The 15,196-nt window shown below is 54.8% G+C and overlaps 1 protein-coding gene and 3 long non-coding RNA genes across 4 annotated transcripts in view; 3 read left to right on the forward strand and 1 right to left on the reverse strand.

The window, feature by feature from the left end:
* LOC114070090 overlaps positions 1-1,189 on the forward strand; it is a 3,396-nt gene extending 2,207 nt beyond the window's left edge. Inside the window, exon 2 of the mRNA XM_027907300.1 lies at positions 1-1,189. Within this exon, the coding sequence (XP_027763101.1) occupies positions 1-522 (522 nt within the window). The 3' untranslated portion in view covers positions 523-1,189.
* A 936-nt stretch (positions 1,190-2,125) lies between these two features.
* On the forward strand, positions 2,126-3,229 carry LOC114070091. The gene is made up of 2 exons (XR_003573870.1): positions 2,126-2,275; positions 2,408-3,229. It is a non-coding gene; the product is annotated as an uncharacterized LOC114070091 (long non-coding RNA).
* A 7,742-nt stretch (positions 3,230-10,971) lies between these two features.
* On the reverse strand, positions 10,972-12,525 carry LOC114070094. The gene is made up of 2 exons (XR_003573872.1): positions 12,379-12,525; positions 10,972-11,200 (listed from the first exon to the last, which is right to left on the reverse strand). It is a non-coding gene; the product is annotated as an uncharacterized LOC114070094 (long non-coding RNA).
* An 860-nt stretch (positions 12,526-13,385) lies between these two features.
* LOC114070092 overlaps positions 13,386-15,196 on the forward strand; it is a 7,134-nt gene continuing 5,323 nt past the window's right edge. Inside the window, exon 1 of the long non-coding RNA XR_003573871.1 lies at positions 13,386-13,812. This is a non-coding gene — a long non-coding RNA (uncharacterized LOC114070092). The remainder of the gene's footprint in view (positions 13,813-15,196) is intronic.

Consider the following 15,196-nt stretch of genomic DNA (forward strand, 5'->3'; position numbering starts at 1 on the left):
GGGGGGGTCCGGCAGTGGGTTGTGGTTGTGCGAGGGGCACCACCAGGGGTGGTGGCGAGGAGACCCTTGGGGAAGGGTTTTGCTGCTGCTGTGTGTTTGGGGCTGCTGCCAGTGTTGGGGTTGGAGGGTGATGGAAGTGTTAAATCCAGAGCTGGTGGCAACGGAGCCGTGCGTGGGCCTGGGGGAAAGCGGGGCAAGGAGAAAGAGTTTCCTTTTCTTCCATCCTTTTTTCACTTCCCTTTCCCTTCCCAAAATAATCTTGGCAAACCAGGGAAAAAAGCAGATTTAGGAAAAAAACCCACCTTTTCCTTGAAGATTTCAACTCCTGCACTTCTTTCTTCCCTTCTGTTGCTCATTTGGGAGATTCCCCCTAACGCTTTGGGTGGGAATTGGGAAGTTTGTCACCAGCTCTGGGGGAAAGGCTGCAAACTGCTTCTGCCAGCCCAGAGCTTGGTCAGGGGTGAGGGGCCCTCAATATTCCAGGGGTCCCTCTGCAGGGGTCCCTCTGTGCTGCTGGGGTGAGCATCCACTGGATGAGGGAGGATATTCCCAGCCATGCCTTGGTCGTGCCATCCCTGGTGCCACATCCTGCCTTTCCTTCCCATCGCTCTGGCTGAGGGCACAATTTGGGAACGTTTGGGGGATTTTCACCACCCAAAGTGGCAAAAATTCATCCCTGTCCACCTCTCCCAGGGCTGTGGGCGAGTCCATAACTGTGGGCTTCAGCTGAACGTTTGCTCTTGCTTCCCTTTCCCATATTCATCCTTTTTCTCCACCTTCCCCTCTCACTTCCCTTTTCTTTCTTCTCTTTTTTTTTCTTTCCTTTCTCTTTTTTCTCCTTTTCTATCTTGTTTTGCTTTGTTTTGTGGTTTGTTTTTTTTTTTTTCTCTTCCACAAAAAAATCCCAACCAGATCCATAAACCAAGTATTATGTTTTCACTACCTCCATCCATCACCCTTCCCTGTCCAATGCCAGAAGCCATGCTCGGGATCTAAGAGGGCCTTTCCCCCTTTATTTTCCCCTTTCCTCCAGAGATTTTTTTTTTCTCCTCTGTGTCCTTCTGCCCCTCCTCTCTCTGTTCTCTCACCTGTAGTGTTTTACCTGGCTACTGTAACTGTAAATAGCGAGTTTCAATCTGTTAGCGATGGTAACAGTACAGAAAACTGGTTTTGGGTTTGGGGGGTTTTTTTGGTGTTTGTTTTTTTTTGGTTTTTTTTTTTTTTCTGTTGTATTGATATGAAATGAGATTATATTTTTGTCAGAGTATATTGTAATAATACTGACTTTGGACATGGCCGAGTTGTACAGCGATTTCTTGTTCAACCCTCTTGGCTCTTCCCTTGCACCCTCTCCCTGTCCCTCCCTGCTCCCCAAATTTCCATGTCCCAGACCCAGACCCGGCCGGGCTCCCAGCTGGGAGCAGCCACTTGGCGATGGCTTTACACCAGGGATGCTTTTCCACAGGGTTCCCAACACGCTGGCGTGTCCCCCCCCCTCCGTGGGTCTGGAGAGGTCAGAAACACGCAGGAGGATGTTGAAGTGAGCCTTGGAAATAAGGAGGTTCCCGGTGTGCAGGGATGCTCCCGCTCTCTGCTGCACTCCCAGCAGGAATCGGGGACCTCGGGGGAATGGATGGGGTCACTCCAACTCCCCCCTCCTCCCTAGCGAGTGGAAAACCACGTTGTTTTCCCGTTTCTTCCTGCCGAGCTCCGTTGTCTGGAGCGATGCCTGTTTGGAACGTGCTTTCCTTAAGCCAGAAGAGGGTGGTGTGGCTCAGGCTGCGCCGGGATCGTCTCCGGCCGGTCTGAAGTAGTTTTTTTTTTTTTTTTTTTCCGGGAACTGGGGATTTTACAACATCCCCAGCCCAGTGCTGCGGGGAGAGGCGTTGGCGAGCCGGGGTGGGCTGTTCCCCCCTCTCCCCCCACACTGCATCCCACCCACAAATGAGGCATTTCTTCACTTCGGCTGGCTTTGCAGAGCGGGGTTTTCCCGCTGCTGGCACCGAAGTGTAGACACCGGCCCAGTTCCTCGCTCTCTGGGCACGAACCCACTGCAGAACCCTTACGGAACATCCTTTCCACGGGGAAACACGCTGTCGTGGGGCAGTGCTGGGGTGTGCCCGCGGGCTCTTCCTGAGCAGTGTGCAGGCAAATAGGACACCGGAGGGGTGGGGACCATCACGGCTGTGCTGCTGCTCCCTCCTTGTGTCCCACATGGCCTCTGGGTCGGGTCTCCCCCATCCCCTTCACGCCTCCCTGTAGCTCAGTAAAGCAGGTAGGTGTTAGCAAACTCGGGGGTGTCAGCAAACAACCTTTGTAAAATAGAGTAGGCTCTTTAAATGATGCACTAAAAAGAAAAAAACAAAACAAAACAAACAAAACCAACCATAAATCCCCTCCCCTTCAGCTTCTCTGTGTGATGGTTCGTTGGATCTCCCCGCTCAGCCCGTCTGTAACAGCACAGGCAGCTCTGCATCCTCTCCCCAGGGTGCTGCACAGGTAGAAACAAAACAGGACGTGCACTTCCCCTGAGGAGTTTTATTTATTGTTTTGAGAAGCAATTTAAAAGGAAAAAAAAAATAAACTGTGTATCTATTATATATATATATATATATTTTTAACCTCTTTTTTTTTTTTTTTTCCTGATGCTCCTCCACCCGTGTGTGTGTGCGTGTGTGCGTGTGTGTGAGCGAGTCAAGGGATTCTGAGTGGGGACCACAGCGTCCCCTTCCCCCTGTCCAGCTCTCCGGGGGGGGCGATGCAGCAGAAGCCCAGAGGCAGCAGTGGGAGGGGAGGGAGGATTTATACCGAGAGCTTGTGACGTTTTAACCGTGATTTTTGGAGTAATTCCATCTTTCTCTGGAGTATTTGCACCCTTGGGGGTCTGGCCTGACCGAGAACCTCCCGCACCCCGGGGACGCCGTTGCCCCGCCCCGTCCCCATCCTCTCCTGTCCCTGCTCCCTTGACAATCAGTGGCTCCTTCCCAGGGACTGCAGCACGTGGTTGAGACGTCTGTTTCGTTTTTTCAATATTCCTTTTTTGTGCTGTATGGTGATGCGTTATTGTATATTCCACAATAAGAAAAAAAATATATAAAAAAAAATGATGATAATAATAATAATTACCATGAGAAATTCTTATGAGTTTTGTTTGGAAACTCTTTCACTATATTTGTTGTAAAGAGGTTTACTATTAAAAAGAAAAAAAAATACACGTTTCTGATAATTTTCTGTGCCTCTGGCTCTTTCTTTTGCACCCTGAGGAGGGGTGGCAGCTGTCCTGGGGTACTCTTGGCTGCTCTTTGATGATCTCAGATGCCTTGGGATGCTCTCAGTGGAGATGGTGGTTCCCACCAGCCGGTTTCTGGTGCCTCACTGCTGGAGGCACCGAGCCCTTGGGCTGGAGTGGACACCCCGAGACACCCCAAGATGCTGTGGCTCCCACAGATCCTCGCAGCCTCCTTCCAGATCAGGCACTGCTTTTCCTACCCAAAGCTTTTCCTGGTGGGGGTTTGACTTTAAAACCACCCAGGGGTGGATTTCTGTTGGGCTTCCAGCCAGGGCTCTGGGTAAGTGGGAGCTCCTGAGGACCTGCCTTTGGTTTGGGGTCCCCATGGCACACTCTGGATTCAGGATACACCCAGGAGTGCTGTGAGGTTGATGCCTGCAGGAAGGGCAGCAGCACCCCAGCTCCTGGGGGCCTCTCCTCGAATCCTATGTGTCCAGAGAAGGAGCTGGGGAAGGTCTGGAGCACAAGGAGGGGCTCAGGGAGCTGGGGGGGGCTCAACCAGGAGAAAAAGGAGGTTCAGGGGGGACCTTCTCACTTTCTAAAATTGCCTGACAGGGGGTTGGAGCCGAGCAGGGGTCGGTCTCTGATCCCAGGGGGCAAGGGACACAACAAGAGGAAGGAGCATCAGGTTGCACCAGCGAAGGTTTGGGTTGCATATTAGTGAGATTTTCTTCCTTAAAAGGATGGTTGGGCACTGGCACTGGCTGTGGAGTCCTGGTGGAGTTCCCGTCCCTGGGGGGATTTAACACACATGTGGTACTTGGGGACATGTTTAGTGGCGGCCTTGGCAGTGCTGGGGGAACAGTTGGACTCTGTGATCTCAGAGGCCTTTTCCAACCAGCACAACTCCGTGACTGCGTGATTTCAACTAAACCAGGCCAAGAGCTGCCTCCCAGCGAAAAATCTCCTTTTCAGCCCAAAACCGATCGGGCTGAGGGGAGAAAGATCCCCTTCCGCACCCCGCGAGGGCTCTGCTCTGCCCCTTTATTCCCTTTAAAGCTCTTACAGCCAAGCCATTCCCGATGCCAGTCGGGTGGGGTTGGGGGGGGGTCGGCCCTGCAGGGGCGCGTTTCTCCACGTCGGCCGCCAGGTGGCGGCAGAGCGCAGGGCTCGGCGGCGCTGATTGACAGCTGTCAATCACCGGGGCCGGGGGGGAGGGACTCTGAAAAAGGGGGTGCTGCGATTTTGGGACACCTGGAGAAGAGAAGGATCCAGGGAGACCTGAGAGCCCCTTGCAGGGCCTAAAGGGGCTCCAGGAGAGCTGGAGAGGGACTGGGGACAAGGACCTGGTGAGACAGGACAAGGAGGGATGGCTTCCCAATGCCAGAGGGCAGGATTAGATGGGATTTTGGGAAGGAATTCTTGGCTGTGAGGGTGGGGAGGCCCTGGCACAGGTTGCCCAGAGAAGCTGTGGCTGTCCCATCCCTGGAATTGTCCAAGGCCAGGTTGGACGGGGCTTGGAGCAACCTGGGCTAGTTGGAAGTGTCCCTGCCCATGGCAGGGGGATGGGACGAGATGAGCTTTACATTCCCTCCCAACCCAAACCATTCTATGATTCTCTGATTCTTTGCTGGCTGATCCAGCCACAGGAGCCAGGTCTGGGGGCAGTCTGCAAGGTTTCCAACCCATGCAGGTGAGGAAAGGGCCTGTCTTTCCCTTTGAGGAGCTGGGGCATCCACAGACTTCCCAGTGCTTCCAGAGAGGTTTCTCCATCTTGGGAAGATGGTTTGAAGAGGGGGATCCAAAGCCATCCATCTCTGAGGGGTTTCTCTTGACAGGACTTTGTACCGACGTGTTCAGTCACCTGAATGCCACCAGCCAGCCCCCAGATATCCCATTTTTGTTCCAAATTCTGTTTCATGCAATCTCCTGTTTCCCAGGAGCAGACTGGGAGCTCCAGGAGCCAGGTCTCCCTCTTCCCTGGTCAACCAGACATGGGGATGGCAACACCGAGGGTTTATCCACTGTTTGTCCCACAGCTCCCTCTGTGCCACAGGTGCTCTCTGTCTGCACTGGGAAGTGGAGCTGCCTGCTGGGGACATGGCAACAAGAGGAAGAAGGAGGAAGGAAAGAGAAAATCCTCTGGCCTGCTCACTCAGCTGGCAGCCTGGGAAGGACCTGGAGTGCTGCACGCCCGTATTTCCAAGCTGGAAGCTGAAGTTTGGTCCCTCCCTGTGTATGGGGTGACCTTTAGTTAGAGCCTCTTCCAGCTCCAGGTCTAATCACTCCCTGCAGCCAGACACTGTTCTTTGTGTGGTCAAAGAACAGTAAAAGAACAAAAAAAGAGTGGTAAAAGAATTAAGCCCAAATTCATGTTATTTCTCTTTTTTTTTGAGATGTGGTCTCAGCTCAGGAGAAGGAACACACAGTCAGTAGTTTGAGTCAACAGAGGGCATTTCAGTCCCTGTTTGGCTGGATTGGATGTGAGGAGGATGCCTGGGACAGCACCTTTCCAGTGTGAAATTTGTATCCATGGAACCACACGCTCTGCACACGCTGTGCACCCCCACACTCGCACCCTGAGATGGTCCAAAAGCTCCTGGCTTCTCCAGAGTGTTTATTTTACACCCACCCCGCTCGCACTTTGAAGTAGATTTAAGCAACAACAACAAAATTATAGGCCCAGTATAAATCTTTAATCAGAATATGTTTCCCCCTCCGAGCCTGCACCGCTGTGCACAATCAGAAGGCAAATCAAAAGAAAGCGGAGTAAATTATTCATTGGGAATCTATTCCTGCTCTCCCTGCATGGGAGACTCGGAGGCAGAGTTTGGCTGTCTCGGGACTGGGAATGTTCACCGGGCTGAGGGACGGGTGAACTGCCGGCAACTCCAGCTCCTGGCTCTGCTCTCCCGTGGGGGGCAAGGGGCTGGGCTGAACCCACGGGTGGGAGCAACACCAGCGTGCCCTCCAGCCCCTCAGGGCAGGGCAGGATCTCCCACCCAGCCCGTGGGACGTGGCTGCACCTCCCCCTGCACCAGAAAGCGTCTGCACCGATTTACACCCAGGGGAAAACGAGTCCCCCGAGCCAACCCGGTGTGTCTCACCAGCAATTCCCACCCCTCCCTCAACCCACGCATCACACCCACCTACACACACTATTCATGGGATGCCCAAGCTGACTCTGAGCCCCACCTGACCCACGGGGGCCGTTTGTCACTGAGGGGACACGGAGACGTGGGGAGGATCCAAACATTTCAGCAGAGCTGCCAAAGCTGTTGGCAGAATACGTTTTTAGAGGGGGGAGTTATTATTATTATTATTATTATTATTATTATTATTATTATTATTATTATTATTATTATTATTATTATTATTATTATAAACCTCAAGGTATTCACCCAAGAAACGCCCGGGCCCATCGTTGCTGAGTGTCTAACTCGGCACATTGTTCTCAGCCATCAGTGGAATCAAACTCCTTTTTCTTGAGTTGTTTTTTTTTTTTTTTTTAATTTTATTTCAGAGTCACGCTCCACGGCACAAACTGTAAAAATACATTTTAAACCGGCCAAAACAGACAGGTCGGGACCTTTCTGCTAACAATCCTCCACCCCATCCTTGAAATCTAAAGTAGTGAAGGATTTTGCAGAAAATAATGGATCATTTTCCCATTTACCCATGATTCAAGGATTAATAACTAATCCCATCAAAGGACATCTGCTTAGATTGTTCCTTGTCAGTGAAAGTAAATAGAGCCTTTTAGTCTTTAGACCTAAACTCCTCTGAGGTTATTATGCAGAGGAACCTCCTACAAGCGGTCGCTTTCTCTGCCGCTCCTGCTGTGACTAACCCTGGAGGGAGAAAGCAAACTTTGCGAGTCCCTGGACATAAAGGTTATTTTGCTAGAATGGAGGAGACTTTTATGAGAGGCCGGGTAAGCTGAGACCCTCACCCTCCCCTAAGGCTGGGCTCGGGCAGGGGGCTGCAGCCCTTTGAGCCGCTTTGTCCTGCCTGGCCGGCACAATTCCCCGCTGCGGGGCTGGAGAGTTCCCCCCTAAAGCTGCTGCAGCGCTCGTGTGCTGCTGCAGGACGGCTCTTTTGGGGGAAAAACGGGAAAACCAGGAACTGTTCGGATCTGGGTCCGACATCCCCAGGGTTGGCAGGAGAGGTCTGGGAGGGAGGTGGGTTGTGGGAGGGGTGGGTGGGGTTGGGGCTCTGGTGGCACACGGGGCTGGCAGAGGAGTGGGGGAAGTGTGGAGGGGGTGACACGGGTGTTGAGGGCAAAAAAACCTGGGAAATAATGAACTTCCTGTTAAGCAATGGGCTGTCAGAGCATGATTTGGGTTTGGCATCAGTGGGGCTCCCAAAGCTGCTTTTCTGGGGATGGAGACATTCCCACAGGAATTCTGGCCAGGAGGGGCTGAGCCAAAACGTGAGCAAAGTGCCCCAGATAAGAGGAGCCCTGTCTCTTCCTGTGCCCAGGAGCTGTTCTCTGTAAATATTAAGGAATGGGCCTTGCCCAGGGCAGATCCCTTGGGGTCACCTGGGGAGAGCTCAGTGCAGGGCAGGGCAGATCCCATCTCCCTGTTCTCTCCTTCTGCTGGGGTGGAAATAACCACCGGTGCCCGTGCCAGGCCATTGGAGGGATGCATGTTGTAAGCATTTCAGAACATCTAAAATTAGACTTTGTCTTTTTTTCCCCCCCTCTACCAGAACATGGCTGAGTGTCTCATCCACCAACACCAGCTGTGGATTTTCTTTTTTTTTCTTTTTTTTTTTTTTTTTTTTTTTTTTTTTTTTTTTTTTTTTTTTTTTTTTTTGCTGCTCTCACTTTGGAAAAAGCTTCCTCAGAGATACAGACAAAAAAGAAACGCTGCTCCACCCTCTCCCTGGCGCACACAAAATACGGGAGTAATTACAAACTGAGGCTGTGGGCCCCAAACCTGGACCCTGCTCGGAGCTATTGAGGGAAAATCTTTCAAAGCCCCCAATGGAAACCAGCCCTGTCGGCCTTTTGCTGCGTGGGGAAGCTGGTCCTGCTGTGCTCAGCCCTTCCCAACCCTCCGGACCCGCAACCCATCGCCCCTGTAATCCAGACTCGGCTCCGAGCTCCGGCGAAGGGAACAATTGCAGGCAGAGCCAGTGGGAGTTCAAAAGGAGCAATACTGAATTAAACGATGGCAATTTCCCTTATTTTCTGCCGCTTAAAGGTGCACGCTGGGAATGTTTAAATATCCTTGTTATCCCCTTCAATACCTAGGGAACGTGTTTTTTAACGAGCTGGGCTGCAATCAGGCCGCGTTCGTGCCAGGCATCCCTTACGACAGCCGTTCTCCAAAAGAGCTGTCCAGATCAAAGCCCTTTGAGGCAGAAGAAAAAGGCACCTGCTGGACTGAGGGCTCTGGGCAGCTGGGGCAGCTGGGGTAGGTGCCGGGGGGACACTTCACCCAATTTTACCCACACGAAACAGAGCTCCCCTCTTCCCACAAGAGGGAATTTTTAGTATTTAGTTTCTGTTTGGTCTTTGGGTTTTTTTTTTTCCCTGGCTTTTTTTTTTTTTTTTTTTTTCTTTTGGTCTGGGGATGAGCTGAAGCTGAGGATAACATCTCATCTCAGGCTGAGATGGTCTGATATAAATGAACTCGCTTGTCTTCAGGCTCCAGCCCCCTTCCCCTCCGAAGCTACCACGTTACGTGGGTGCCTTGGAGGGCATCGAGCCGCTGTTTGGCCTTTGGGGTGAACTACTAAAACCTCCTGAGCTGTTAAACCTCTACCTGAGGTAGTAAAACACTCGCTGAGGAGAGAGGCAGGGGGAAGGCACGAGGCTTTCCAGCCCTGAGCAGAGTCGAGGGAGAAGGGATTGCCTCACTATGAGGCTCAGTCAAGGCTGGAGCAAAGGGAGCTGGTGCCCAGGGTGGAGCCTGCCAGGGCAGGCAGCGGCTGCCCCTACACGGTTGGCACGACCCTGCAGGCCTGGGGACGGCCCTGGAGCTTCTCTGATGCTGTTCCTTCGGTATGCCTGCACCCTCTCACCTCAAAATGCAGCTTTTGTTGCCACTTTCTTTGTCTGGTGGCACCGCATGGCAAAAGTGCCCAGCGAAGGCAGGGAAGTGCCGTCCACGGGGTTGGGGCTTTGCACTGAGACAAAGACCCTTCTCTAAAAATCACCCAGCTCCAGACTCCTCTTCCTCGCCCAAATCCACGAGCCACCAACCTGCACCCCAGATTTTGAGGTGACTGGGACTGCTGGGAGGATCCCAAACGAAAACCTGTGTCTGAACATCCCGTGGTAGCAGTCACTCACAGTTTCAGAGGTTGTGTGGATGTGGTTCATAGAAAATAACCCACATGGCTTGTCTAAAGCCACGCATATTTGTGGACACATCAGAGCAAATACTTAAAAAAGCCAAAAATCATCTTTGATCCATATGTGACATTTCTTACAGAGCTGAAACACCTCCCTGGTGGAGCCTCTCTGAGCTGAGAGGAAAAAAAAGGAGGGAATTTCCCTTAAAAATCCCAGCGGGGAAGCTCCCTGCTGGGGCCCTGCAGGCTCCCTGCACCTTGCACGGGCTCTGAGGCTCTCACTGGTGTCCAACACCCACCAGTGAGCACAGGGAGCACCCACTGCTTTTCCCCAAGCCGGGCAGGGCTGCAGACAGAGCCTTTTTACAGTGGCTATTCTGCCCCTCCACAGGCACAGGGGCAGAGGGAATATTTCCCTGCAGGTGCCCTGCAAGGAGGGAGCCCAGAGCTGCTTGGATGGGTGGATGGAGCCGGAGTGTGCCCCCCACCCTGCACCCCACGGGGCCTCCCGTGTGCCACACGTGTGGTACACACCCCCTGCATGCACGGGGCACACCCACGCAGGGCACACACCCACGCAGGGCACACACCAGGCGGGTACACCTGCATAGTTGGGGTTTGTGCACACCCCAGGGGGGTTTCTGAGCAGTTTTGGGGGTGCTGCTGCCGATTCACACCCCCCACTCCCGGGATGTGAGAGACCTCTCCCCGGGTCTCACCTTGGCAGGGGGTGGGGAGGGGGCTGGGAGGACAGAGCTGCACCCCCAGCTCTGTGATACCTTGCACAGGCATCTTAAAAACTCCCGTGGGGGGCTGCACCGGGTGGGGGACCCTCCCCGCCCTGTGCGCTGCAAACCAGAACCCTCCGGGGCGGAATTGCCAGTTTGCTTTGGGTTTTCTGGAGGGGTTTTTGCATTTTTTAAATTTTTTTTTTTTTTTGAAAGATGCGAGGGCTGCGCTGCTCCCCGCCGGGGCAGGGGGGGTTTGTGGTGGCGGTTTCCCCTCGCGAAGTACCGAGGGACGGGGAGCGGTCCCTTCCCTCCTGCCTCCCCCGGGACGCCCACCGCCGAAAATCCCGGTTTTCCGAGGTGAAAATCCTCCTGGATTATCCGAGACTGATCGCCCCCGCCGCCGCCGCCGCCCGGGAATTGCCTTCCAGCAGAAACTCGCTTTAAAAATAAGTTTGAAGCGCCCGTTTTGCGGCACTAACGCCCCTTTCCCTGCCCTGTGGCAGCGCCTGGCGCTGGGAAAATAAATGTGAGATGAGACGGGCACAAAACGGGCTGGAGGCAAAGGCTGCGTGCCTTCCACTGGAGGAGCCAGCAATGCCGAGGGAATCCCGAAAAAAATTTCTCCCTCTCTTCGCTCCAACCCCTCCTCTTTGAAGTTCAATATCACATAAAATAAAGCGGCGCCCAAAAAAAAATGAAGGTCTGTCCCAGTAGAAGGCAAAGGTCCTCGCTTTCTTTAATTGTTACTTCGGGATAAGGAGGGACAAAAATAATAATATTTTTCTTTTTCTTTTCTTTTTTTTTTTTTTTAAGCTTAAACTGATGGGCGAAGCCGCCGTCCTTGCTGGCGGGTGGGGAAGTGATGCCAGAGGGTCTCGGAGCTGGAGTGAGGATATCTGCAGGGAAAACGCTTCATCTCGTTGGTCGTCGGTGGCTGGTGAATTCGCCAAGAGAGAGGGAACCCAAAAGGAATTTTAATTCTTTTCATTTCCTTTCCAAAACAGTGTTCTCTGCCTTTCGAAACTCACGGGAGGTTTGCGGGAACAGGCGGCTGAATTCCCCAAATATAAATAATAACCAAATCAAACTACGGAATGGGACGGACGGAGATGCTCGGGGTGACGGGCGGTCCCTCTGCCCGGGGCCGCGGCTGTTCGCCGGTTCTGGCCATTCGGAATAAACAAACGGGGTGGAAAAACAATTTATTATTATAATATAAATCCCGGTGAGTCGGGAATTAAAGAGGGACAGCGTAGAGGAATGCAGAGAGCGGCGACCCAGACGGGGCTGGGAAAAGCGGCTCAGCTGCCGAGGTGCGAATGCAACTGCAGAAAAGGGCTTTCCCCAAATAAAATAAAATAAAAATAAATTCAAAAAAAACCGGAAAGAAGGAAGGAGAAAGACTCCCCGCGATTAACTCTGTCCCCGCGGCTGTTGCGCTTGCGAGCAGGAACAACCCGGGCTCCGGCACACGGAGCCGGCCGGGCTGGTGGGGCTGCTGCCACCCCCATGCCCCCCGGAGCCCTCGGGGATGTTTTGTTCACTTTGACTATTTTTTTTCTGTCTTTTTAATATTTAAACCAAGGCTCAACGTAAGGAATCGTTTCCTGATTTCGGTTCTTTCTCGTTACTTGGGGGGTTTGGGCAGCGGCTGAAAGAGAAAAAAAATGTTATTTATTTGTGGGGAAAATAAAATAATCCGGAGCAGGGTGGAATATTGGAGCCCAGCTGGAAAGGGGCATTTTTCTTCTTTAATACGCTGTGATCAGGGTTTGTGGAAGGAGGAAAACAAAGTCAGTTCCCCAGTCGAGGGGGGAACTTCCTAAGGTGCCACTGAGGGAGACGCTGCGATGCCCCCACCCCGAGCCCCACCGCGGAAAAAAAAACCGCTCCCTGCGCTGCTCCTGCCTTGACCCCCCCCAGCTTTAATCAGCATTCAGGAAATGCCAGGGAGACTTTACCCCTAATCTGTGCTTATTAAGCAAAAAAAAACCCTACCACGCTTATAAAACCGCAGGTAAGAAGGAAACCCGCTATCGAGCGCGTGCGCCGGGGATCGCCGCTTTATGGTGGTTTTTTTTTGTTAATAAAATGCAAAAAGTCAGAGATTACCTTTAAAACACTCCTTCCGACCGGGGCTGGAGCGGTCCGGCCCCGGCCCCCCGCGTGTCCCCGGAGTACCGGGTTAATCCCGATACGTGCTGCGGGCACCGTGTGGTTTTTGGGGGCTCCTCGGCGGGCGGAGGGACCCCCCCCCCCACACACACACACACATACACACACACCCCGTCCGGGCCGTGCTGCTCTCTCGGAGTTTAGTTCAAAGGGAGAAAAATTTTATTTGATTTAAGGAGCGAATTCGGAGCAGCCCCGCGGGCCCCGGGCGCGAGTGTTTGCGTCCCCCACCCCACCCCCCAACGCCTGCCCGAGCTCTTTGTGCCCCCGCGGCTCCTCCGTTCTCCTTTAAAACCTACCAAATACCCCCAAATAACCTTTTCCCCTCCTTGTCTCCGTTCCCCCGCACGCATCACCCCGACCCCCACCCCAAACCCTGCTGTGGTTCTCTCGCCCCCCGCGCCTCCGTGGCCGCGGAGGAGAGAGGTTGCCATATTTGCATATATGGTAATGAGCTCCTAATTGCCAGGCTTGCTGCGCTTTGCTGATCGATTTCGAGCAATCCAGAGGTTAAGGAAGCTTGGAAATAGCGCGGCTCCCCCCCTTCCCCACAGCTCCCCCCCCCCCGCCTCTCCCCTTCCCGGCCCCCCCGCGCGAGATGGAGCTGGCCCCGCATTTGCATCCCAACTTTTTTTGACTCTCACACGTACACTTTACGTATCGGCTACGTGGAGGCTCCTCGGCCGCTCCTATATATCCTTACGCCGGGCACGGCCCCCGCTCCTCCGGCGGCGGCTCCGGGCTCGGGGCCACCGTGAAGACCCACGGGCCGCGGGGCCGGGGGGCGAGTGGGGCCGGGGCCGGGCAGGTGAGGGCAGGGCAGGTGAGGGCAGGCAAAGCCAGCAGGGGAGGGAAGGCAGGATAGGCAGGCGGGGAGAGCAGGTAGAGAGAGCAGGAAGGGAGGGCAGGTGGGAGCAGACGGAGCGATGCAGACAGGTAGGCAGGGAGGGCGGTGCAGGCAGGGAGGGCAGTACAGGCAGGGCAATGCAGGGAGGGCAAGCAGTGCAGGTTGAAGAGCAGGGCAGAGAGGGCAGCGCAGAAAGGACCCGCTGCCCGTACGGGAGCATCGCCCGCCGACAGACGCCCCGAGCTGGGTGAAGAAGTAGGGGAGGAACCCGGGAGAAAGAAAGAGGAGCGGTCGGGTCGGACTCTCTGCCGGCCGACCATCGCCCACCCACCCCCGCCCCGTGCTCGCGGTCGGGCCAGGGAGCCCCCGCGAAGACCCCGCGAAGCCCCCCGCAGCCTCCCGCGCCGCGCGGGGCCGGCCCCGCAGCCGGACAAACAATGTGAGACTTGGCGGAACAAAAGCGGCGGGGCTTGGGTTGCTGAACACGTCTGAGGCCAGACGAGCCGCGCGATTTATTGGACTCGGTAAGAAAACCATAATAAAAAAAAAAAAAATAAGGGGGGAACGGGGTGGGGGGCGGGGGGTGGAGGAGGAGAGGGAGGACTCTCAAAGCGTCTTTATTATGGGTTGGGGGCGGCAGCACTGCGGGGCCGCGGGGAGGATGCCCCGGGAGCGGGTCCAGCTCCTGCTCGGGGCTGGGGGTGCGGGGACACGCAAGGCAGGCTGCGGGGTCAGAGTTTCTCCCAAAGCCCCGGGGGTCAGGTGGAGCTTCCCTCCCTCTTCCTCTCCCCTCTCCCTCCCTCCACCCGGCGGCATCCCGGTAGCTGAGCTAAGAAAGTTTGTGGTCGGCCGAGCGCGGTCCCTCCGAACCGCCGTGCTTTTCTCTCGGTCCGCGGATGATCCAGACCCACTCCGGGTGGGGAAGAGTTTCACTTCTTCTCCCAGCTCGAGGACCCAGTTTTGGGGTGCGGATGCCCCCCCTTGCAATCCCCCACTCCACCTCGGACAGGGAACGGGAGAGGCCTGGCAGGACACGGCCATTCCCAGTCCTCTCCCCCCATCCACGCGCTCCCGTGGGCTCACTGTTGCCCTCCACGCCAGGCCACGGGGCTTTGCGCTTTGCAGGAGGGGATGCTCGCGGGGCGTGGGCGTGGAGGGACCCCCACGCCCGCAGTTATGGGGAGCGGCACCCCCAAATCCTTTCTCCTGCAAGTGGCTTTCCCTGCGGGAAAGGCCGAGAGGGGCCGGGCCGGGTTACAGCGCCGAGCGTGGGTGGCGTTGCGTGGGACACGCACACGGGTGACCCGGGAAGTGGAGGACCCTGTCACCTCCACCCCGGAGTAAGATTTTGGCGGGGATGGGGAGGGGGATACACAGAGCTGAGTGTTCCCCGTTGTGGAATAAGCAAATCCCAGTTGATGGGGTTGGGAGTGAATTAAACCCGCGTGGGTTCAGAGCGCGCCTCCTCCGTGCGCGGCAGAGCGCAGCCGGGTGCGGAGCGGAGAGGACACGATCCCTTCCCCCGCCTCGCAAACTTCTCCTTGCGTGGCATTTCTTAAATTCCTTCCCCCACCCCGTCAGGTCCGGCCCGCTCCGTTACTCGCCATCTCCTCCCGCTGTAAATAACCGGCCGTGGGGCGGCCCGGCCGAGGCTTCCCCTCATCAGGCTGCGAAGGGCACCCAAATCAAGTGGATTTAGGGTTTTTTTAGCAATTACTGGGGCCAGACGCGATGCCCCGGCCGAAATCCGCCTCTCGGTTGCAGCGGGCCCGGGCGCCCGGTGCTGCCGCCGATGGAAAACCCCTCGCGGCTTTTTCTTTTTATTTTCTGCTAAGGAAGCTTTAATTTCTATTTTAATTTATATTTTTATTTTAACTTCTATTTTAATTCTTATTTTCCTTTTCCTTT

This window comes from Empidonax traillii, unplaced genomic scaffold (genome assembly GCF_003031625.1).
Source record: "Empidonax traillii isolate 1590-97213 ecotype Southwest subspecies unplaced genomic scaffold, ASM303162v1 scaffold1436:size109477, whole genome shotgun sequence".
Lineage (NCBI taxonomy): Eukaryota > Metazoa > Chordata > Aves > Passeriformes > Tyrannidae > Empidonax > Empidonax traillii.